General features: G+C 43.0%; 1 protein-coding gene across 4 annotated transcripts in view; it reads left to right on the top strand.

Moving 5' to 3' along the window:
• Nucleotides 1-25,947, top strand: part of Epb41l4b (erythrocyte membrane protein band 4.1 like 4B) — a 116,165-nt gene that overhangs the window by 71,612 nt on the left and 18,606 nt on the right. For 2 of the 4 annotated variants that reach the window (XM_033759255.1, XM_033759253.1), the window contains exons 16-21: nt 9,309-9,514; nt 11,541-11,659; nt 15,509-15,634; nt 19,551-19,618; nt 22,166-22,264; nt 25,229-25,406. In XM_033759255.1, coding sequence (XP_033615146.1) covers nt 9,309-9,514; nt 11,541-11,659; nt 15,509-15,634; nt 19,551-19,618; nt 22,166-22,264; nt 25,229-25,406 — 796 coding nt within the window. Of the gene's footprint in view, nt 1-9,308; nt 9,515-11,540; nt 11,660-15,508; nt 15,635-19,550; nt 19,619-22,165; nt 22,265-25,219; nt 25,407-25,947 lie in introns of all 4 variants that reach the window. The other 2 variants (XM_033759254.1, XM_033759252.1) reach the window with 1 other exon arrangement.

Raw genomic sequence — 25,947 nt, 5'->3', positions numbered from 1 at the left:
CTAATCCAGTCACATGTCATCTGTGCTAACACTAGAATTAACTTGCAAAGTTGACTGTTTGGAAAATTTATTGAAGAAATACAATGTGGGAAAGTTTCCTTCTGCCAGTTAGTCTACATAAAGGAATCTAAACCATATCAAAAATTTTTTTTCTTGGTGCTGGGAATTAAAGCCAGGGCTTTGGGCATGCTCAATTTGACCTTTTCAAACAAGACAAAAATTACCTTCTCTAGTCCTTTTTTTTTAAATAGAAGATTACTAAATTACTGTGAGAAATCATTCCTAATTAACAGACCTAACATTCATAATGTGTCACATTTCTAAGATACAGTTTTCTTCTCAAACTCATTTTGAAAACAAGTACAATTTTTCCAATATGTATTCTATATACTTACTGCCAAAGGGGATGCTTGTACTGAATTCAGTAAGAATCATTGGTCTGGTTAGTCTCTACTAAATTAAGATTGAAATAGTGACAGGTATCTGAGAAACTAAGATGAGTAAATGGACCTCATTTCAGTCAGACGTGGTAGATACCAAGTTATTTCATTATTTCAAGCTGTCGTTCCTGGCGTGTGAATGCTTAATAAATGTCCAAAAGTGAAGGGTCTGGGACCCAAGTGATTGAGTTGCCTGAGGTCACAGCCAAACAACAGCAAAGCTAAAAAGCTCAGTGCCAACCAGTGCCCTAGTGCTGGCTTTGGGTTCCTTTCGTCCACTGAGGCAAACAGTGTTGTTTAGCATGAAAGGCGGCACAGAGCTTCAAATCTCAGCTCTGCCATTCACTAGCTGTGTGACTTTGGAAAAGTTACTTAGTCTTTTTGTGACCATTTCCTGTCTAAAAAATGAGGGTGATAATTGTCCTTTCTTCAAATGGTTGTGAGGATTACATAAGTTTAACTATGGGCACAGTGCTAAGTACTCAGAAATGTTACCCCACCTCACCCCATAAGTATTTAGAAAGCGTGACTAAAGCACGGTATTCAGGCAGAAGGTAGACTCGGGCTGACGCTGTTATAAAAACACAGTACTCGGGCGGATTCTGGTAAAAGAAGTGCAACACGAGAGCCGTAGTTCCAGGTGAAGGGCTGGAATGAATATCCACTACAGGCAGGGCTTCCCGGCTTTTTCTGGTCCTTGGCAACACAGAAAGTGAACTGTTTACACAGGAAACAAGGTGGCTTGAGGGTCCTCCGGGCCGCTCACCCACAGGAGGATCAGGAGAATATGTGGTCCAGTGTGTTTGCAGCTGTTCTGAGGCCCATTAGTTGGGAAGCTCTACGTACTTGTTTGCATTCCCTTGATGCCTCTGATCGGATGGGGCACATAGCACTCATAGGCTCAGAGTGCAACCTGAACCAGTTTGTCCCAGCCAGGCTTCTCTGGAGTTCGGGAACTTGGGTGCTACTGTGTGGGCTGCCTAGGCAATGGTTCTGCCTCCAAGGCCCTTGCCATGGGACTGGAGACACGAGACACAAATAGAAGAGAGAGTAACTTGAAGCCCAGGAAGCATCTGGTATCTGTGTAGCAGAGCAGCCTAGGGGGCTTTGGAAGAAGGGTGTTCACTGTGTTTACCTAAGCAAAGTGTCAAACTGGCATGAAGCCTCTGGGCACATCTCAGCCACCAGACACCTGGCATTCTTTGAAAAGCAGAGCCCCTGTTGATTTCTTGACCTGCCTGGCTGGTGATTTTGTTGTTTGGAAGGCAGAAGAAACCAACACTGCAGGTATGGCTGTTAATTCTGGTAAGCAAGGAAAACTGGGTTAGAAAAATGCATTAAGTGAAAAGGTCCTGGGAAGAAAATGATCCTAACATGTTGGAATCATTAAAGTGAAATGAGTAGAATTCAGCATTTAATCTTCCACGTCCTTTAACCTTTAAAAAATCAGATTAAAGAAATTACCAAAACAAGACTATTTGTCATGTGGGCTATGAACGTAGCACAGATAATCTGGAAGAGGAAGACTTTCAGAGGCCTCTCCAATAAACCCACAATTTAAAGCAGTGTTTTAAAGAGAAGGGAGGTGGAACATACGATCAAACAAAGGGGCACAAAGCTTTTTGGTTTGTTTCTTTTAAGAGCCTTAAAGTTTTATAGATGTATGGTTTGGTCAGGGCAAAAACTTCATCAATGTAATTGCTGAGAGGAAGAGCCCTTTTTGAGGATGGTATTGTGACTTTAATAGGACAGAAACAGAGCTACTTCTGTTTATTTTATTTTTAAATCTTTTCTAACAAGAAGTATATGAACTGCAGAACATAACAAGAACAGAGAGAAGGAAACTGAAGTCCAAGATAAGAGAGCAGTCAGAAGATATCTTACTGCCTTGTGATTAGTTCAAGTCTGGTAGGCTCAGAAAAATGCCTCCCCGAATAGTGCGAAAATTTGCCCTTGTCACTGCCGAGTCAGCACTTGGTGCCCTTTGAAAAACCACAGTGTCTTGCGGGAGTTGCCAGAGGAGAGGACAGGATCTTCTAAGTGCACCTAGGAAAGGAAGCCAGTGTTCACTGAGGAACAGTACAAGTCTGCTCAGGATTAAGTCATGCTAATCTTTGAGGATTTCTAGAGAGCTGAGGATAGAAGGACTGGCTGACTTGAAAAGCGGAGCTTGTCAGGAACCGCATTGAATATTGAAACACCAGGAAGTCTACAAACTTCAGAACTAAGATAAAGATAACCACTCATATTTGGTATTGTTCTGGAGGTTTCACCAGTGCAATAAGCCAAAGAAACAAAATAAGAAATAAATACTGGAAAGGAAAGACAAAATTCACATGACTATCTTAAAATCTAAATGAATTCTCACTAATAAGACAGTTTAGCAAAGTGGCCAGAATCAAGAATACTCTAAAGTCAGTGGCTTTGTATATATAATCATTAAAAATCAGGGAAAATGTAATAATGATTAATAACATCTAAGTTTCAATTGTGACAAAACTAAAAAATACCTAGAAATAAAGTTAATAAGATATGTTTCACATCCTAATGGAAAGTTAAAAATTCTGATTGAAGGACATATAAAAAATTCTAGATAAATGTATTTATAGTATGTTCTTTCAAATTATTGCAAAATATTTAATGTTTCAAACCGTAATTCCAATGGGAATTTTTGGTAGTAATGTGAATTCTAAAGGAACATGAAAGGCCAAGTAAGGGATAACGGCCAAAAGAAAATGAGGAAGAGGAAGAAGAAGGGGGAGAGAAGGAGAGAGAAAGAGGAGGCGGAGGAAGAAAAAGAAGGGAGAAGAACAGAAAGAAAAGATAAATGATGTGGAAAAGAGAATAGATTTGTGATCTCAAATATGAAAACCATATGTCAAAAATAATTAAAGCAAGCTGATGGTGGTCCAACAATAGATAGTGTGAAGAATCCGGAAACAGACTGGTTTCCATTGTGTTTTAATCAGGAGTAATCAAGAAAACTGGTCTAGGCTTTTTTTTTTTTTTTGAGACAGGGTTTCCCTATGTAATTCAGGCTGGTCTTGAACTCACGCTAAGGAGCCCAGGCTGGCCTCAAACTCATTGTGATCCTCCTGCCTCAGCCTCTTTAGTGCTGAAATCTAGGCACACGCCAGCCACTACACCCAGCCTATGCTCCAGGCATTTTTTTACAGAGGAAATTTAATACAGGGAGTTAGTTATAAGAGGGATAAAAGAACTAAGAAACTAAATTATTTAGCAAAGCAACCCAGAGATGAGCAACAACTAGAACCTGCCAATAATCCCTCCTAAACTGGAGGGATAAGAGGACAAAAGAGTGGCAGTGTTCTGGCCCCTAACAGCTGGGGTCCCTAGGATAAGAATGAATTTTTCCTTTGGGAGTAGTAAAACAGTTGATTTTCATCTCATTGAAAAAAACTGAAACCCTCACAATAAATGCCTAAGTTCCTGATGAGCACATAATCCAAATGTGAAAAATGAAGAGATAACACCAGGAAACTCCTTCTGATTCCCACAGAGAGGTGTGGCCAGTCCTCTCACCCGCTGGTGTTTTGTCAGCTCCAGGACGTGGCACTCCAGGTACCATCTGCCAGAGATGCCCAGTGCAACCCCGCCCCAACCCACTCAATTTATCCTTCAAGGCCTCGCCTGCTTCATGCATCTCTTTGGCCTCCGCAAGCTGACCTGAGCACCCTCCCCTGATTATCCACATTGAAGCAGCAGTGAGCTCCTTAAGGCAAAGACAAAGTCTCCTTACCACAAGCTTGACACCGTGCCTGGCACAAGACCTGGCACTTGAGTATTTATCCAATGAACTGAGACTTAATTCTGTTCTCAGTCTGACCTGTATTAGTTGAGCACCTGCTATGTGCTTATGACTTTTCTTACAGTGGAGCACACAAAAAAGCATGTGATATATCGGTCTCTGTTCCTACAGGGCTTACTGTATGGTAGGGATCAAGATGCAGACTCAAGGATGTCTCAGCCAGTGGATTCAGAGGAGGACTTGGGTTTTCCTGCTGAGCACATTGGCTGCCTTAAATAGAAGAGGAGACAGATGGGAAGATGCAGCAGATGGGCAGCACTTGGGGCAGCAAGCGGAGAGGTGGGAGTCCTGGATTGCATCCCAGGCTCAGCCAGTTTCCGGCTGCATGACCTGCTCACCTTGCTCCCCATAGCGGGCCCATATGCCAGAGGAGGAGGGCACACCCCGCAGCAGCTCTCAGCCCTGGCTGCAGGTCGGATTAGACACAGATGATTGTGTAATTGTTCTGGAGTGGAGCCTGGGCACTGATATTTTTTCATAATTTTCCCTGGATGTTTTTTCAATTAACTTTATTAAGAAAGCTCTATCACGCAGCTCACCAATTTAAAGTGTACAATTCAATATTTTTTTTTTTTAGTATTTTCACAAAGTTGTGCAAACCATGGCTACAATCTAATTTTGAAACATTTTCCTTCCACCTAAAAAAAACTCAGTACCACTCACAGTCACTCCCTGCTCATTTCCTCCCACCCTCCCGAGTCCTAGGTAACCAGTGATCTGCTTTCGGTCTGTTCTAAACATGTCATATAAATGGAATCATACCACAAGTGGCCTTTTGTGTCTGGGTTCTTTCATGTAGAATAGTCTTGTGGCTAGCTAATTTCCCATTGTATAGATATACCATATTTTGTTTATTCTCCAATTAGTAGATATGTAGGCTCTATCTGCCTTTTGGTGATATGAACTATGCAACTGTGAACATTTGTGTACAAGTCTTTGCCTGGACATGTTTTCATTCTCTTGGGTTTCTGTCTAGGAGTGGGATTATTCTTTGGGGGAACTACCAGGCTGTTTTCCATACTGGCTGTACCATCTGCATTCCATCCGGCAGTACACAGGGACTCCGCTAGTGATCTGATCTGATTTCGTCCAGAGCTTAAAGTCACTAAGCTGAAGAATATCTTTTGGGCTCCACTTCTAAAATTGCATGATTTCCTATCCAAGATGAGATCCCCTGGGCTGATCCCCAAAGCCCAGGCCTCCTAGAACTTGGTGGAGCTGTGGAATGTATGGCTTCTCAGTGCACCCTGGTCACTCAATCTTCTTCGTGAGAGGAACCCTATGTTCCAGCTTGGGACCCTCCCTCTGTCCTTGCCCTGAACTGGTCACATTCTGGAAATACTATGGTTCAGCAAGTAGCACATTTTGTTTGAGTGCATGTGTTGGGCAGGCTGAGATTCCAGGGTCAGGGTGGGGAAAGGCTCTGGTTGGAGTATGGGATTAAGCGGGGCTGGAAGAGTCCCTGCCACCCATTGGTTTTGCAGAGATGCACCCACCCAATCCCGGTAATGAAGTCCCCTAGCACACAGGCGCAGTGGTAGCATTAGCTTCTCATAAATTGGAGGCAAAATGGGAGCCAGGGCTTCCCCTAAGAAAAGGGAAGAGAGGACATTAGACCAAGTTTAATTCTCACTATGCATTTACTAATAGGTACTATTACTCATCTTCCCTAAGTCCCAGGGTCAGTATGGCATCGGCAGTATCCTTGCAGGATAGCTTGAAAATAAAACACTAAAATGTCTCGTATAGTGGGTAAGCCTATATCAGCCCCATCTTCTATGCCGCTTTCCTTCTCTTCTGTCTGCTTACAGAAGTAGAATCTGAAGCTTTCATATCCCTCCTCTGCCACCCACTCTGAAACCAGGACCTGGGCCCTCTTCTCCAGAATGCAGAAACTTTCTGAGCTTCAGTCTCTGGCGACAGTGGACCTGAGCTGACCTAATCCCCTGAGCCTTACTCAGTGCTCCTATGGCTCATGGGCTGCTTCGCTCTTGGGCCTTCTAGTGTGGGCTTGAGCTTCTACAGCTAGCAGGGCAGATGTACTACCTCTTAGACCCACTTATCTCATAGCATTCTGTGAAGAGCATTCTGAGGAGCCATGAGAAATTTCCTTGGTGGGCACACAGCCTTCCAAAGCTCCACGTTAGAATCTTCATGATGTCCCCGTGTGTACAAGCTGAGATCACTCCAGGCCACTCTACTGCCTGCTTGGGAATCTCTGCATTTCTAGAGACCCTTTCCACGGCCAGGTTCCTGAGTCTAGCTTCAGACAGCTTCTGTGACCTTCACCTGGTTCTCTTCCCATTTGCCTCTTTCTTAGTCTCATCTTTAAGTAGCTGTAAAATGAAAGTCACACATGTATATCTTATTTGCCATATTATTAAATGTAATTTACTGTCTGAAAATAGGAATATATCTGTACAGTATGTCTGTCTATAATTATATGTTACTCTGTCACTTTACTCTGGGTTTCCTTGGAATAAGAAAAAAAAATCACATGCTTTTAACTTAGAAAGTCCATGATGTTACAGGTATCAAGTCTGTGGCAGGCAGGCATGGCGAATCAATCACTGCCCTGAGCCAGGCACAACCTCAGAACCCTCCTCCATCTTGCACTCTGGATGGAGACTGAGGATCAATCGGAGCTGGCATCCGAGATAGTGTCTATTTGCCATCATTTTGAACTATTACTCACAGCTTTCCAAGAGCTCTTCCAGCCTCGGGCGCATGCCAGATCTGTGCTACAAGCCATCTTTCCCCTTGGACTGTGGACTCTCACACTCATCGCAACCCATCTGCAGCTCGGTCATGTCAAGAAGCCTTCACTCTCCACCTCCTTTTTTCTGTTAATGACATTTCATAAACATGTGCCTTGTGCTCTAGTCTAAAAATCTTGGAGTTATCTGACCCCTCTCCCATCCCCATGTTCTCCTTTTCCCCCATCCAGCCAGTCCCCCTGTCCTGTCCCTCTCTTCCTTTCAGTGTTTTTCTAACCTGTCCCTCCTGCCTAGAAAAGTTTAGTCAGTGGCCATGCAGGCCTGTAATAGGCTCACAGCAGTGAGAAAGAGAGGAGGGGAAGAAGAGCCTCCGGAGGTCCTTTGCCCTGGCAAAGGGCATTTTGTCTGAGCTCCCTGTCTCTGCTCCTCCACAAGTCAAATGTTATTTTTTAAACATATTTGAGAGACGGGAAAATAATGTTAACAGGCTTTGGAGTCCACAGAACGGCTATGAAATCTCAGCTTCCTCCTTCCTTCCCTCGACCCTTCCTCCCTCCCTTCCTTCTTCCCTTCCTTCCTCAAATACTTATGGAGCACCTAGTATGTATCCAGCAAAAGTCTGATCAATCTATAAAAAGTGAATATTTTAGGCAAAATATCTAGCACAGAGCCTGAAGCACAGCCAAATAAATAGTTCAGAGAAAGGATGACCCTCAAATCTAGAAATGTGCCCAGCAGTTTCCTAGCTGACTTTGTGGTCCAGAGAGGAAGTGAGGTCCAGTGTGATTGACCAAGATTTTGCTGCAAGGCTGGGCAGAGTGAGACCAGAGTGCTGGTGTTTCGGCTCCAACTCAGTCTCCCTGTCTAATCCCCTGAGCCTTACCCAGGGCTCCTATGGCTCATGGGCTGCTTTGCTCTTGGACCTTCTAGTGTGGGCTTGAGCTTCTACAGCTAGCAGGGCAGATGTACTACCTCTTAGACCCACTTATCTCATAGCATTCTGTGAAGAGCATTCTGAGGAATCCGCGGAGAGCAATCACAAGGGCAATCTCCATGGGCAGGGTGGGTAGGCTCCTGGATATGCCTCAGGTGGGAAAGGTGAGGATGGAGCATATCCCACTTTTTACACACACACACACACACACACACACACACACACACACAAGCATGTACATGAACACACATGCACAGTGTAAGACTGTCCATGGGCAAAGGGCGAATCAGAGATACAGCTCTTGAAGCAGCTTGGGGACAGGCAGTGCCTTTTCTTCTCTAGTCTGCCCTGTCCTGCTTCTGCATCAGTCTTCTGGGTACCTCCTTCCCAGTGTCCCCAAGTGAGAGGCCCACAAAACCTGCTGACGTTACTTTGGGACAACCCCAGAGAGCAGCTGGCACCCTTTCCATGGTGCTTCGTGGCCCACACGAGAACCTGGCACATTCAGCTTTCCGTGGCCAGTCCTGGTTTATCGTTTCATGCTGTCCTCCTGCTATGCACCTCTTCATACCCTCTCTTCAGGCCTCCTGCAATTCTAACCACTGTTCTTTGCGCCTGTTTGCCTTTTCTACCTGAAATTGCACACCCTTGAAAAAAACAAAACAAAACACCTCAAGAACAGACACTGATGTAGAGCACGTGGAGTTATGAATGGGAGAAATCCAACTACACCAATCAGTCAATGCATTCTACAAACCTTATGAAATCAAAAAGCTTGGTGGCAGTGTTAGCTTCAGGTGTGGCTAGGCACTCAGATGATACCACTAGTTTTTTTCTCTTATATCTACTTTAACCTCTGCTCATCTTTTCTGTCTCTCGACATTGGTCCTATCCCCACAGACACTACTTCTTTATGTCCAGAGAAGTTGGTCACCAGAAGCCTCAATTTATACCATCCTAATAGCCGCAATCAGCTTATTCACTGTGCCAGTGGGATTAAGAGGTGTACCAGTAATCTTAACAGGGGCTTTCTGTTTGTTGGGATGGACAGAAATTTCTCATTTGTAATGGGATCTTATCACAATATGGCTTAAATTATTTATTATTATTTTAATTTTTCCTCCCATTTAGAGAATTTTGTTTTAAAAAATGGAAATTATTTTATTCCATTTTAAAGACAGGAATTTTTAAGGTACAAGGTGTAATGTCCCTGATATATTCAAGTTGTCATTTTTCTTTCTTTGCATACTGCCCATGATCCTGTATTTTAAATAGGGATCTGTTTATTGAACTAAGCTCTCGGTGTTGGATACTTAGGGGACATCTTTGTGCACCAGGACCACGGAGACACTGTGCGTTCCTAAATCCCGACTTTGTCGCCACCACAGCTACCCACTCCCCTCCCCAGTGCTCAGCCCCTCGGACCGGCTGCCCTTTGGCATCGAGGAGAATGGGGGCGCACCGTTCCCCCCGAAAGCTTCAGGAAGGCGCCACCACCAGCATCATCACCACACCAGTTATGGCCTCTCGCTGACCCTGGAAAACAAGGAGGGGCCTCTGAGGTCCCCAAACTCCAGCAGCAAGTCCCTTACAAGTGAGTCGGGAGGAGGGGGCAGCCCGAGGTCGGGGTGCACTCCCACAAGAAAAGAGTGGTTTCCCTAGAACACAGGAAAGACCCTGCCTGGGCAGCTCAGAGGGATGGGGATGTTGTGCTGGTTACCAGGTTTGTACAAGAGTAGACAAGAGCTGATGCATTTAGGCAGGCATGATCTAGAAATTACAGATTTCCAGCAGGCCCTGTGTCAACTGTCAGGGTAACAGTCCCCTCCCCACCTCATATCTCAGCAGCATGGAAAAGAGAAAGAGGGAAGACAGTTAGTGGTTGGAGTTTCTGCTATCCTAATAGGAGCAAAACGTGTTCTGTCCCCTTTCTGACATCCGCTCGTGAGTGTAAGGTGGCATCGAGTAGAGCAGGTCGGCTCGCAGTATGGTCTCAGTAAGAAGCTGCAGGAATAGAGTCAACAGAACCATGAGCAATGAGATTGAGTGCCGTGGGCTCAAGTGCCCAAGCTGGGCTTGAGTTTTGTATGTGTGATTTTACTTTAGAAACTCACCTTGTTTTCATTTTACCCAAGAACTTGTCTGTGATAGAACTGGTTCCTTGTCACATGTGGTTTGAGAAGCCCTGAGACAGAGGAAAGGGGAAGGGGCCCTGATCCCAGTTCTTACTGTGCAGCCAAGTGTCCTCTCTGATCCTGGAGTTTTTCATCTGTGCATAGAATAGAGGGAGGGTGTCAAAGTGATTGCCAACTAATCTTCCAGGGCCGGCACTGAATGCATCTCCGCTGGTGAAACAGGGTGAGCTATTCAGCCATCACCTGTAGACGATGGGCAACAACTCTGAGGTGGCTGAACCAAAAAACAGTAACTCATAGCCCACTTGATATAAAGAATCTGAACTCTACATCCTCATCTTTGCCCAGGGTGCCCTTGCTGGGTCCCTGCCACATCTTTCGTATCGGAATATTTTTCCTGGCCTCATACTGGGGCACCTGCTCCTGTGTAGTCTGCCTCCAAAAGCCGTCAAGTCAGCTCTCGCACAGTGCTCTGGCCAGGTGCCTTCTGGCCTTCGATAGTTCTTCACTGTCCTGGTGAAAGCCCACACTTCCGAATGTGACCCCATGTAGACATCAGGACCTGGCTGCTGCCGTGGCCCCCAGCCCCCACTCCGCTAAGCACCCTCTAGCTACACAGAACTATTGTCCCCCACCACCTCCTGTGCTGGTCCCAGCTCTGTCCTTCCCAATTGCTGTTCCCTGTGTCTGGAATGCTTTTTTTCTGCCCCAGTGAGCTCCTATACCCCGCTCAGGAGCCAGCTTACATGTTATCAGTGAAGCAGTCCACAGTACCCCACCACCATTCCAGGAGCTGGACTTCTTGCTTGCTTGCTCCTGTACAATTAAAAGGATTCTCACTTTTTATTTGGAATATTTGTGTGTGCACCTGCATGCCCTTTACACTGGAATTGTGTCACATTCACCTCTTTATTCTGCTCCCCCAGATCCCAACTGCAAACAATACTTAGCATAAATTTTGTTATGTAATAAATATTTAATATTTAATGTGTATTAATGAGTCAATGCAAGCAACAGAGAGGAACGCTGGCAAACTAATCCAAAGTAATACAAAAATCAAAATCAATGGATTTTATTTTAGAAATATAACATGGCTTTTAAGAGCCTGTTTATGTGCCAATTAGCCTGAACATTAATCTTCCCAGTTTTCACAGTACTGTTCCATATTCACAGCCTTTGTAGAGGAATAACCTCACTTAATATTTGCAGCAGCTCTGGAAGATAAGTATTTTATTTTTATATTAAAACAGCTCAGAAGCTCAGAGAGGTAGAGCAACTTACCCAGGGCCACGCAGGTCACAGATGGGAGAGTTAGGCCTTGAGAACTTGATCTCAGATAGCCTCATACCCAATCAAAGCTGGACGAGCAAAGGCAGGCAGAAAATGTGCTGGGGTCAGACCCTGGCCATAAGGGTGTTCCCATATTTCCTGTATCTGTCTGCCTTTTCAATCTTTCTGTATTCATTTCCCCTGGCCACTTTGTAGAACTGAGTCCAGCAGCGCCTCCCCTGTTCAGCGAGGCTGCTGCCCATCTGAAGAAGCTGGAACTAGAGACGGTGAAAGCTGCTGGACCCTGGCCTGCTCTTCATATCAACATAAATAAGGTACTAAGGGCTGGGTGCCTCAAGGAGCACAGACGTGGTGCTCATGACAAACCTGTGATTACCTCCCCAGCCTGCCTCCTAATCCATGTACCTGTGTCCAGGAGGAATTTATCCTCCACTTTTAAAATATTTCTTTACCAGTTATCTTCTAGGAGCAAAATTTTACTTCCCTTCTTGTTTGTGAATTGCATCAGTAAGCATTGCCCAGTACCTCACATGCCCCCTGGACTGATCTTCTTTCTCTTGGTCTCTTGGCTTTCAACTTTTCTTCCACAACACACATGATCAGTGGTTTGAATGGGGGCTTAGTCAGATTGTGACAAAATCCAAAGGTACTCTGTAAGGAAGTACACAGCGCAATGTGCAGCAAAGCACTCAAGCTCTATAGTAGTCTGCAGTTGCCATGACTACTGGTAGGACAATGAGGGTAGTGGCTTGCTTGGGTGATGACATACCTGAGGCAACTGTAGTGATGGAGCATTTTCCCAGAGCTCATGCTGTGGCTTCTCTCCTTCCTCCACTCTAAGAAATACATAAAGGGATTGAGGGTGTCTCTCAGTGCTGCACACTGCTGGGCTCAGTCCCCAGCAAGTAAGCTGCAATGATGTGATTATACATGGGACTTTGACTCTGTCCTAAAACATAAGCAAATGATTCTCTATCACTAATAAAGCATTTCTTGAACAGGTATCACCAGGTATCAATGATGCCACAGTTGGGAACCACTGGCTTACGTGACTTTGAAAGTTTTTTTTCCCAGTCTTAAGGATGGAGCATCCTCTGATTCTTCTAAAGTTTACATAACCTCTTGTTCTTAATTAAAAGACAAAAAATCGTGTTCGCAACCCAATTCCAAAGTTGTACCCAAAATTGTCACAGGAATTGAAGTCTTATCAGATTTTAAGTGTATTAACAATTTGTATCAACAGTCTAAATATGCATGTGCTCATTTCTTTATCCCCAAATGATATCGTCAAACAGATGGCCCCATTCCAACTATCATAATATCAAAGCCCAATTTTCATTTGTTTGTATGTTTTTAAACCTGTATTTCCATACTGAATGATAACGTAAATTTTCAAAGTTCAAATTGAACATAAAATATAAAATATGGTCATTCAAAAGGCTAAAAGCACATTCTTGGGGCTATCCTTCAAGCTGGAACTCTGGCCTTGTAATCTCCCAGGGTTGCCTTTTAAACAATCAAGTAAGAAAATTCATCCAATGATGCACCAATTTTCCCAAATTTATATTGGTCGTTACCTGAGTCATTTCATATCACTGAACATTATTGTCCTTGCTTTGTCCAGATGGAACAGGAATAAGCCAGCTTGAATTTCATGTCCAAAAAATCAGTTTAGAATTACTAAATTCAGGGGAAAGAAAATCAATGCTGAATGGGCATTCTTTTCTTATTTTAGTAGCATTCCATTTTTTAAAGTAGGATTCTGGTCATTACTGTCAGTATAAACTACATCCCCTTAAGCACTTGTCAAAAACTTCGAATGGGCTTTATAACTAATTTAATTCCTATACCGCAGCATATTACTCCAAAGAAATTAAGCCTATTTAAAAATTAACTCTTCATACATCAATAAAAACATCTTTCAAGTATGGAACAAATATTTAAATGACTTATAAACATGAGATGAAATCCACCTTTCACAATAAATAAGTTATAGTTAGTAGTCGCCTAAAGGAAAAAAATTAAGTCCGTCAGGATAGTGGATCTGGTCAAAAGAGCCCGTGCTTTCAGCTCAGCTTGGTGACTTAACACCATTAGTATCCTTATATCTGATATAAATTTTGTTATATTTTCTTTTCTAACCAAAGAATGTAGCATGAAAGTGCTATTCATATTTTTTCTCACTTGAATATCCTAAAAATCTTGTGACGAAGGAAACAGTCATTAAGGGCAGCCAGTATGGTTGAATGGTAAAGAGCTCTTTGGCTTGGGACTCAACTAAAATCACTATTCCTGGTTATGAAATTTACCTTCTCTGTGTTTTTGGGCAAGTGACTGCCCATCTCCACTTTGTTTTTCTCATCTGTAAAATGGAGATTATAATATTCTCTCCAGATCATAATAACCTTTCATTTTTTATTAAAATAGGGATAATAATATATATACCTCCAAATAGGATGGAGAAATGAGCGGATTTAGTGAGACGTGCATATGAAACATATGGTCAGTAGCCGGCCCACAGGAAGCTCAAAGTAAATGTTAACCAGTAGGGACTGGCTCGTGCTAGGCAAAAGCTCTACCACTGAGTTACACCCCCAACCCTTTTAGTTTGTTTTGAGAGAGGGTCTTACTAAGTTGTCCAACCTGGCCTCTGATAGCTGGATTGGGCGTGTGCTATCACTTCCAGCTTTGTTTTTATCATCATCACCTTATTTTTTCAATATTGAGGCTCAAACCCAACATCCCCAGCCAGCCCTCCACCTTTTAAAAATAACGCTAGTAAGGGAAAGCTGAGTTTAAAAGCCAGGTCTTCTGCTTGTCTGTTTGGTGTGATATGAACTTGCTGAGCTCTGTTTGCTCTGCCAAATGCTCCTCCATGTGTTTGAAGACCCACTGGGAAACTATATTCCATGTCTTCCTTTCTTTATTAAATGGTGTAGCTAGCCAATTTCCCTATATTTCCTCTATGGCTTTCATAATAGTCCTACGGTGGGGACTATGCTAAGATGCTCAATAGGACTTTTGTTTTAATGAATAAGATTAATTTTAGAACTTGAAGAACTTGAGGGCTTTAGAAGATTTTATTCTTGTCCTAGTACATGGTGGGCATGCTACATTCCATCCTGATATTACTGAATTAACTTCTAGCAATCATGTAGGCTTATGCCTTTCTTATTAAACACATATCTCTTCTGATCATAACTATATATTGTCATAATCATCTCAGTAGATGTTTATTGGATCCTTACTCTACATCAGGCACCATATTTACACTGGGATATGCAGTGACCACAGTAGTACACTTAGCAATAAGTCATTATTTCCCCAAAGTGGCATGTGTGTCATCAAAGATGATTTCAGTTTACACACATGGAAAATATTTTAATAGCTATGTAAATATCATAATATCTATTATAATAAATATAATAACTACAGAGCTTATAATTTCAAAGATATTGCTTTGAACATGACTGAAATAGGAATATGTTGTCCCAGGTTAATCCTCTTTAATTAGATCATATGAATTTTAGGTACCTGTTCAATTAACACACAGAAGATAGTAAAAATAGTGAAGATGGCACCAAATTGCTGAAGTCTAAGACATTATCTATAATAAGGTAACAAGGACCAGGGGTATAGCGCAGTGGTAGAGCACATGCTTAGCATGCTGGGTTCAATTCCCAGCAAAATAAATAAATAACAAATACAAATTCCTTGTTGAGAGTCACAGTTCTGAGCAAGATTTATTGTAAAAATATCAATGAATACTTTGCAGTCTTTCCTTTGATCCTTCAGGTTACAGAATTGGGTCTGTGTCAGAGATGGCGGTTATGGGGGAAATAGCCCTGGATTGGGTGTAAGGTAGTTGCAGGTTGAATCTTGGTTCTGCTACTGACTCTTGCTGCAAGATTCTGCAACCCTTCCTCTCTTAACCTTCAACTCCTGATGCATCACCTCACAGCTTCATGAGAGGATGGAATGATGCCCTTGTGCATCCTCTGAAGTATACAGCACAGGCACAGAGCTAAGGAGCTGGTGGCACACTTGCCTATATCTTTAGATCTATGAGTTATTTACAGTTGTAATTGTTGGGGAAAGTTAATATGTGTGTTTTCTTTTTTTAATTGTTTACCATCTGTTGCCTATCTTTTGCTTCATTTCAGGCTGAAGAAAAGAAAGTTGCAGAGAAGACACTGCAGACCCCGCTGCTACCTTCCCCGGTGGCGGACCATGTGAAATGTAACATCCTGAAAGCACAGCTGGAGAATGCTTCCCGGGCCAGTGCCCAGGTATGCAGCCTAGTTGTTCTGTCTCCACCTTACAGAGCTCCCTTGATGCCCAAAGAAGGACTGGGCACTTGGTCTGTGGGGCCAGATCTAGAGATGGGAGCTCACCTTGGTATGTAAGCCAAAGTCTTCATATGAAGAATTGACTGGGATATAGTTGTTAACTAGGGACGTGAAAGAGCAGAGAGACAATTGGATAGCAGTGGTTCTCACACATTAGTATGCACAGAAGTGCATGGAAAATCTGGCACATTGGCAGAGACCAGCAGTTCATCATGGGGCTGATGAATCTTCATTTTCACCTGCTCACAGGATGCCACTGTAGGTGACATTACTCTAAAAGACCCACAGTAGCAACCGCAGGAAGTACTTCTCATCTGTACAGCTGAGGGAACAATGATGCCCTGAATATTAAAATGTTGTCAGAGAAAAAGCACTGTGTACATGGAGCTTAGACTGCTGAGCAAGGGGCCCTGTGGTGGCACTGGTGTTTCTGAGCCCGAGTACCCCACATGGCCTGGCCAAACACTTGGAAGAGGGGCATCAGCTGGCTAGTGCTGTCTGAGGTGGACATAGTGAAACTGGATCTGCCAGATGTTGGAAATCGGTAAACCAGATCAACTGGAAGGAACTGTCACTGCCTGGGTGAAGAAGCCAGACTGACACCCACGAACAAGAAGCAGATAGAAAGGAGTAGGTCTGTTCCCACTAGAGCCCCCTATCGATGGGTGCTGGCATGAGGCCAGCTGGCAAAGCATTTGCTGAGTTCTCAGCCCCACAACCTTCCAGATGTCCCGAGGGTGAATTTGGAGATGAGAAGTGATAGTCAGTAATTACCATAAATTCTCTCACTTGGCACCCATAACAGATACTACTGGTTTTTTAAGTAGTGACCACTACACTCTCCCTGCAAACCTAAATACAGTCTCAGAATCACTTTCCTTTTCTTTTTTTTTTTTTTAAGAGTAGGAAAGATTGAGAGAATAATAGCACCTGAGAGACAAGTGGGAACATAAAAGTGCATTGCCACAGAGCCCCTTTTTCAGGACTAATTTATACAGCAAAGTCAATGTGGGTACCATGTGGGTCAAACTATAATCAACCAATAGGATTACAAGTATAGCTACTTAGCCAATATTGATCCGATAGGGAAGCGGATCACATAGCAAGGGTACATGAAAAGAGCAAAGGCATTTTGGGGAAGGGATGGGTCCAGATGCTCTGGTCCCCCACCTGGGTGACAGATGTCTCTTTGAACTTAATGGATCGAGTGGTACCAATCACAATATAATCCCAAATTTTCATTCATCCCATAGGGAAATATGCAAGTCTGGCCATTGTGATTTTAATGTCAAGACCTTGCCTTCTTCAGATGCGCCTCCAGCCACAGTTCTGATGTGTTCTCATCTCTTTTACTGACTCCCTTCAGAGCCTATCCCTGTCTTCTGACCACCTATTAATTTCTACCCAATTTAGCTGTCTGTCATATTCCCCTCTCTGAAGAGCTATCTCTAACTGTAGTTAGCAGAGAATGGGCAAAGTTCAGAGTCATTTTCTATAGTGTTCCAGGGAGAAAACGCAAGTCCATTAAAGATGGCACTCAAATAGAAAGCCTTTCGCCGTTTTGCCCATTTTGCAAACCATATATATAAAGCTGCATTGTCCATGAGTCCATTAGAAAAATATATAACTATCTTTGGTCCCTACGAACCTAGTATTGTGCTTATGTTGCTGTGGAAATACTTATATTATAACGTCTACTTATGTATGTAGCAACCTGAATAATTTCAGTCCTCCCAGAACATACTCTGAAAAACAAGAGGAGGCTTTCACAATTTCTTCCATTTGGGGGTTGTGATGTAAACAGGAAGCAGTAAAGTGTGGCACACAAGTTTGAACATTAGACAGTCTGAGTTTGAATCATGATCTACCATTTATCAGCCATTTCACCTTACACTTGCTTGCTAAACTCTCTGAGTCTTGGTTTTCTCATATGCAAATGGCTATGACGGTTTATAACACTTCTAAGTTCTTGTGAAGATTAAATAAGGCAATCTAGATTAAAGTACCCAGCACAATCCATTGCTCTGCTCTTGCGGAGATATGTGCAATATTGATTACAGATATAGTGTGATAAAGTCAATAGGCACTGACTTTTTTTGCAAATAATGGTAGTAGCACTTTTTACCTGATGCTCAGATTCACTTCTTACTGCAAACTCGGTCAGATCAAAGTTATAGTCTCAATTCTCTGTCTTACTTCTACTCGCTTCATTATTTTGAAGTGTGCCATTTTGCCACTGTCATGGAACAGACAAACCTGAAATACGACATCACCCTCTACAAAGTCATTATCCACACTAGGAAGCTTTATCATGTTCTCAGTGCCCATGCTGCTTGCCTCACTTATAGAGGACCTGGATTTCTGCTTCAGTGCAGAAGTACAGTGTATTGGAAACACTTCATTTCTTAAAGTATTGAAAAAGATGAGGGCTAGGTACAGAGAAGGGAAAATGTCCTGGCCAAACAGATGTAGTGGGTGGGCCCCAAGTAGGAAAGGAGAAGAGAGCTCATGATTCAGAGCATTGTTTCCCAAGATTGTACAAGAACCATGAGTACCACCGGATGCTCGCTGATCATTTTGGAAATGCTGCTCACTGAACTTCCTAAACAGGAAGGAGTAGGTCTGTTAGCTGCACATTAGCTTTTTATAGGCTCTGAGAAGTCCACAGGAAAGAAAGCTGTTTTACTTTCCTCCACACCTCAATTGGCTGCAGAACTCTTTGTAGAATAACTCCCACTGTCATCTGTAAAATAGTGTTAATGGGACACAGAAATATGTTTTGGGACTCCCTGATTTAGGATAGGCTTTTGGGGGTTGGGGGATTGATTTTGCAGTAAGAGATTGAACCCAGGAATTTTCACATACTAGGGAAGCACTCTTACCACTGAGCTACATCCCCAGCTCCACCTTAAACTTGTGATCCTCCTACGTCAGCCTCCTGAGTAGCTGGGATAACAGGCGTAAGCCACAGAGCCCAGTTGCTGGTTTAGTGCTTTGAGGGCTTGTGTTAGAAAAGCATTGGTGCACTGACAGGAATTTAAGTGTTAATCCCCTGTTGACCTGGATGCAGAAGCCCAACAATGTTCTCCATTATTCCTGGCTCTAGAAAAGGCTCAGAAAGCAGGGCCAGTCCTTATGTGGGCAAGCACAGTAGGCTAACAATGCAGTGCCCACCAAATCAGTACGCTTGAAGTCTTTGCTCAACACGTACCTAGAACAGAGACCAAGCTCTGCGCATTGCAACGTAGGTGTGAGGGTCACAGACTACTGTGTTTCCCAGTGGCCACCAGTGTGTGTTCTGCTGGCCTGGCTGGCTGACTGGGTGTCTCCCACCACCCCCGACATTCTTTGGTACTCACCAGAGGGAGGAAGACAAGGCTTCTATCAAAATTGAATGATGTAATTCCTCCCAAGCTTGTTATGCTGATGTGAAAGGACAGATTCCAAATTCTTTTGTAAACTGTAAGTACACTGTGAGCATGGAGCTGATTATTATTCTTGATCTAAAATGTGAGTGAGGGATTAAGCTGTGGGCTTTTCTTTTCCCACACCATCCTTTTCACATTCAAATGCAAGCTGGCTCATAGCAGATGCTTATTAAAAATATGAATACAAAAATTGATTACATTTAGATGATTGTATCTTAATTTCCTTAATGGGGAATGACTCAAGGAAACATTTTTTGATAATTTACATAAATACCGGGACAAGATTTACTATTACCTGAATACTTGATGAAAGACTTCTTGGTCCACCTTCACATTTCTGTATCCTTTGAATATAAGTGACTTGGAAATGTTTTTTTCATGCCAAATGCTCACTTTTTACTCATCCAACTGTTTTTTTTTTTTAACAGATAGGAAAGGAGGAATCAGCATTTGTAAATACCAATAAGAAGTCAAGTCTTCAGGATGCTAATGTAAGGTCTGTTGCTTCTTGTTTGAATGGGGAAACAATACTCTGAGTTGTCACCGTTATCCTCAGAACATTGCGCATGAAGGAATGGGCTGATAACATCACAGGAAAAATGAAACCAAATGAGAGCCCAAAGATATCATCCTAAAGGACTTCCTTTAATCCTCAAAAATGTTGCTTAGCCTCAGTTTTAATATCGCTCCTGCTGTACTGCTCAGCACTTTGGGGTGTCTCTCGAGCATGTCCCTCTGACTGTGTGCTCCTGCAAGAAGTCTTTCAAAGACTCAGAACTGAATCTCTTCCCAGCCCAGCCTCAGCTTGTTGCTCCTTCCTCAGCCCATGTGGCCCTCATGCTAAACTCCTTGCCAGGACTGGAACCACACATGCTCATGAAAGTTTCCAGGTCACTCCTCCTCCACCCCAAACCCAAAGGAAACCCTTCCTCCCCGGTCACATAGGCAGCAGAAACTCCCCTTGCCCTGGTCCAAGTGGGAGATTATGGCCATCCTATTTGCCACCTTCAGGGACTATAAACCCCCGCAGAGACTCCCAAAGGTAACATTTCCCCAAGGACCAGAGCATCAGCATCTCCTGTTAAAAACATAGGCTTTTTGTTCCACTGTAGACCTCTCAGATTGTGCGGGGTGGGTAGGGGGGTGGGGGCGTGCAGGTGAGGATGGGGATCTGCATTTTAATAAGTACCCCCAGGGGATCTAGATCCACTGCCCTTGGGAATTCTTACACTCAATGTCCAAAAGAAAAGCTAACATTTATCTGTGTCATCTTAAAAGTCCCAGTCTATGTTCCTGGTTTAAATTTGTCTTCCACTAGAGACATACACCTCCCTGGACTGTCATAAAACTTCATGAAGACTGGGGTTTTGGCTCAGCAGTAAGGCATTTGCTTAGCATGCACAAGGTCCTGGACTCCATCTCTAGCACTAAAAGGAAAAACAGAGAGGTGGTGCTGGGGAGAAGGAAGGAAGATGGTGGGGGGGGCTTATTAATCTCTAAGCCGCCATGCTTCACATGTTTTCCAGTTTTGGCAAATGACATTATTACCTATTTCTTACCTGGGACTGAAACCTGGGAGCCCTTGTTTTCTCTTGCCTTGTCCCCTCCCCTTACCTAATTAATGACCACATCTGTTCAATCATCTCCCACACCCATCCTCTCTTTTTTGGGGCCATAATCCTTGCCTACTCCCAGCCTGTATTATCTTTCTTCCTGGATTGCTGCTGAAACCCTCCTTTAAGGTGCTCCTGGTCTTCTCTCACCAATGCCCTCTTCATTTCTCTGAGGACCTTTCTAAAGTACAGATCTGATGTGCCACCTGTCTAAAACCTTTAGAGATGTTGCCTTCCGTGTAAACTTAGTGACCTGGTGACCTGGTGACCTGGTGACCTGACCCCCGCTTTCCCTCCTGTCCCAAGCCCTTGCTCTTTCTCTGGGACCTTCCCACCCACAGTTCTGGTGCCCAGCCCTCAGCCAGGTCAACACTCGTCTCCCGGCCTGGAGATGTTCCCTCCACCTAGTTAAGAGTGGATTCTGCCACGAAGCTTTCCCACAGGTCAGCCCCTCCACCCAGGCACAGTTATGTTTCTCTGTGAGACCCAGTCCTTGCAGGGAGTTTCCCCTAGGCTCCCTCCCTGCCTGAGGGAACCGAAAGTGAGGCCCCACCCTTAACTCCCATTCTTTATTTGCCCATTCCTGTATTTATGCAACAAACACTTATGAGGCACAAGCCACACACTTATCACACAATTAGGCAATGAATAGAAGAGAAAACGGAGGCCTAGAAGTGTTCATTGACTTGCCAGGGGTCCTTTGCTGAGGGCCTTAACTTGTTTAGATGCCCCTTTGGTGCTGGAAGCTAATTACTGGGTTTTAAAAATGAAATTAGTCATAACCACTATAAACATGTTAAAGCTTTACCTTAACATCCCCATTTTGTGTAGGGCCCATTAGTTATCAGGCATAAATGATTGAGGAAAGGTAAAAATGAGATTTAGTTTTTAACATTTATACATGTAGACAGAATTAAAATATAGAGCAAGTCCTAAAGGCCTTCTGTTATGCATTTTTCACATGACATATACTATGGTTCTTCATTTCTTTAAAAATGTATTCTGTGCTATGTTTCAAATAGCGTGAACACCAAGTTATTGGGGGGCAAAAACCAAGTTATCCACAGTGTTCTCGTCATTCATTTTACTGGCAGAACCTGGTGGTGAACCAAACTGTTATATTATGGATGGGTGGGTGAGTGACTATTTGGGATAGAGCAATTTTATTTGGTACCCCAATTATATTTAGTTCCCCACTTGCTATATTTTCTTCGCTTGATTTTTGTTTGTTTATTTTTTTTTATTTTGGATGCCCCAGTCTTTTCAAAATAATTATGATTATTAAAATAAGTAGAGTGGAATAGCAAAAAATATTGATTTCTTGACTATCAAGGTTACTAAGGTATAAATTACTGAAAAAACGGTCTGTGTTGCCAAAACGAGACTAAACTTTCTTGTTGGTGTCGTCCCGTTATTTTCTATGTCCCTAGGAGTCCTATCCCTATTCGTGTGGAAACTGCCCAGCCAGCTATGGAAAAGCCAGAAATCAAGCCTCCCCGAGTGAGGAAGTTAACAAGACAATATAGTTTGTGAGTTCTGTACTGCAAGTTTTTAAATTTTGACAACTACAGTGATGCTATATAATTTGGTTCTAATTTCGTAGCTCTTCAAACCGTTGCCAGAGAGCCATCCCCCAAATTCCCTTTATTTCCAATGTAGGGCATGATGGGCCCAGACCTTTTTCCTTGAAAACACTGCATAGTTGACATGTGTACTCCTTGCTGATTGACAGGTAGCATGCTGCTCCAAAACTGTCCACTCTTATCACCTCCCAGTTGCTGGAGGTCGGCAGCTTGGCATGGCTTACTGGGTCTTCTATGTCAGAGTCTCTTACAAGACTGTGTTCCAGGTGTCACCAAGGGCTGTAGTCCCGTCTGAAACTTTATTCGTGCAGTTACTATTCTTCAAGGCTGCTGGACCAAAGTCACCCTCAGTTAGTAGTTACCTAGACCTGTCTGGCTTTCTCTATCAGAGAAAACCTATGAAAAGAGCCAGAGAAGAGTCATAGTCTTTTGTAACCTAAACACAGCCATGACATCCATTACTTTCGCCATATTTGGTTCATGAGAAGCAAGTAACAAAGTCTAGTTCATACTCAAGAGGAAGAACTCATGAGAGCATGAATACTAGCACCAGGGTCTCTCAAGGGATAGCAAAGGCTACCTTCCATGGCATATTAGTATAATGGTAGCGTGGCCATCGACAGAGCCAAAGCTAACCACAGAGCGATGTATGAGACCAGTGACCATCCAGGTCTGCTCAGCTTATTTTCACAAAAGTCTCCTGGCCTTCAGGAACACGGAACTGTTTTAGGCACCGTCAGGGAATAGCGAAGTGACACAATTTCCATCCAAAAGATTCACAGTATATTGTAGGCAACAACAGAGTTGTAGATAGTTACAATCCCAAGAAGACAGATAAGTGCCATAGTGAAGGTGGTGGTAGTATTAGTCATAGTTGTAGTACTGATCGCAAGGACAGTTCCCATTTCTTGACCTGGGCTATGGCCCTGGCACTGAGCCCCAGTGGGTAATTGGTCAGAGAGCTGTAGGGGGATCTCTGGACACGGAGGGCTCTTGGACAGGCTTCTATGAGAGCCATGACTTGTTTATAACTCTTGGGAAATTTATTCTTTGAGCTGTTCTTTCCCCATCTATAAAATGGGTGATAGCAGTCATCTACCTCTGAGGAATTTTATGAGAGTTAATATGTGACAGTGTGGGTAAAGTTCCTGGTAGGGGACTTGGCCACAGAATGTGCTCCTCTTCTTCCTTCTCTAGGACCTGGAAGTTCCTGAGAAAAGGTCAAGTTTTGGGGGGTCCCAGGGTACAAAATACAGGACAGGGACTGTATGGCCAGTTGCAGTTCTGAAGCTGTCACCTCAGACCTGCCGTTCACCCCTTGTGAAAGGAGGAAAGGTCATGTGTGGAGTCCTAAGGGGCAGACACATCCCACCTCATTGCCTTTAACTTCCAGACAGGAAAGTGGGTACATTTCTTAGAAAAGTCAAAATGAATAGATTCAAATAAGTAAGAATCCTAATGATCTCTGGGGAACAAATTAAACCATGAAAATCTGCCTCCTCATGGACAAGGCTGGCAGGATTTGCTTTTTTTATATTTTGAAGCTTAAAATGTTATTATCACCCTTTTGGGATATGTGATCAGTTTGAAATAATGATAAACTTATAGATGGCCTGGAAGGAAAGAAAATTTCAGTCACCAAATTGGCTCTTTTAAGAAAACCTCTTTCAAACTTCTCACTTAAATGTGTTTCTTAAGCTGTCTCCAAATATTCTGCTTTGAAAAAATCAAAGAATGATAGCATTTTCCCATTAGTAGAAAATAGACAAATTAATAGATAGGATTTTTGTAGCACTGACCTCTCTGAGGGAGGTCAAAATTCCCCTTCTTCCACACATCCAAGTCCTGGAGATAATCCCATGATGCCAGGTCAGACTTCTCCCTCATGGTGACTTCCTGTCTAATGTCATTTTGTTCGTGGGTCATATAATTTTGTCAGGGAGTTTCTAAGACAAGAGCTATTTGGTCCCAAAACAGATTGGCCCGACTCTTTCCTTGTAATCAATTTATCATACTCAAGGAACAGCTGCTGTTAGGCCACAAAAGGGGCCATTATAACCTTTGGTCAAAACAGTGAGTTCTTAAGAGCCTTGTATTTACTAGCCTAAGAAAAGCCACTCAAAATAATATCCTTTGATTTGGAGGTTCCACAAAAAGTTAAACATACTATTACCATAGGACCCAGCAACTGTATAGACTCTGAGGTAAAATTTCAATCTGAAAGACTTGAAATCAGACAGCCAAATAAATATTTGTCCATCCATGTTTCTAACAGCATTATTCACAATAGCCAAAAAGGTGAAGGCAACCTAAGTGTCTATCAGCAGGTGAATGGATAAGAAATAGGAGATATCCATAACTTGAATATTTTTCACCATAAAAAAGCAATGGAATTTTGATATATGCCACAACATGGTTGGTCCTGGAAACGTCATTGTGGATGAAATGAACCAGACCCAGAAGGACATATTTTGAATGATTCCATTTCTATGAAGCACCTGAAATAGCCAAATTAATGGAGATATAAAGGAAATGTTGTTACCAGAGGCTATGGAGGGTGGCCATGGACTATATTGTTCAATAACGATATATATGTAGTTTGTGCTGGGGGTGCTGAAAGGTTTGGGGTTATATAGTGGTGATGGTTTTACAGTGTGATGAATGTATTTAATACTACTGAACTGTTATATATACTTTACCACAATTGCAGAACATAAACCCTGGCAAGTGGTAGAAAATCCACCCCAAATGTGCTTTAGAAGAAAGCCGGTGTATTGGACATCTGGTAGACATCTGTTGGAGAAGCCCCAACCCTGCTCCGACCTCCCTTCCTCCCCAGCCCCGCTGCATGCCCCACAGCATGTGTATAATTGTAATGAGCAGAGCTTCATGTGCTTTTAGTAACCGCAGTGATGAAGACGACCTGCCCCCAGACCTGGCTGAGGCAGTGGGAGCAACCACAGCCACCACCACCAACACCACGACAGCTGCCACACACGTTGCAGTGCCACTGGCATCCCCCAAAGTCCAGAAAGTCAGCTCACCTCAGAAGTCAGAAGGCAAGGGCCAGCAGTCCCCGGGGGCCAAGGTATGGAACAAAACTTGGAGGAGTAGCTGTCCATGCTGGGAATACACTGTCCACTTAGTGAGTAGCACTGAGTGTGTGTATTTGAATTTTGCATAAACAATTATATGCATTCATTAAAAAAAACCAGCAAAACATATTTTCATGTATCCTGTTCCCAGAATATAAGCCAACTGTTTGCAAAAGGTATAGTATGATATAAAGCCAGATACATTGTACTTTAAGAACAGTGTAAGGGATTCTTGAGGGCAATTTTGATTTAGAATAGCATCCTATATAAGCTGTTACTCCTCTGTAAAGGTAGAAAAGGATAAACGACACCTTGTATACACACATACACTCCATAATAGACAATTTAGAGGAATAAAAACCCAGACATGTCCCTATCTCACTCCTTATATAAGATAAGCTGCATTAGTAGTTTGAAAGTGGAAATATTAATATTTGATAGTTTAGAATTTCGGGAAATTGCCAGAGATGTGAATGGGTGGTGATAAGGGCCTCACATAAGACTTTTTTTTTTTTTTTTTTTTTTTTTTTTTTT

The sequence above is a fragment of the Fukomys damarensis genome, unplaced genomic scaffold (assembly GCF_012274545.1).
Source record: "Fukomys damarensis isolate Sample0158 unplaced genomic scaffold, DMR_v1.0_HiC HiC_scaffold_36, whole genome shotgun sequence".
Classification (NCBI taxonomy): domain Eukaryota; kingdom Metazoa; phylum Chordata; class Mammalia; order Rodentia; family Bathyergidae; genus Fukomys; species Fukomys damarensis.
This window is presented reverse-complemented; position numbering and strand designations above follow the sequence as displayed.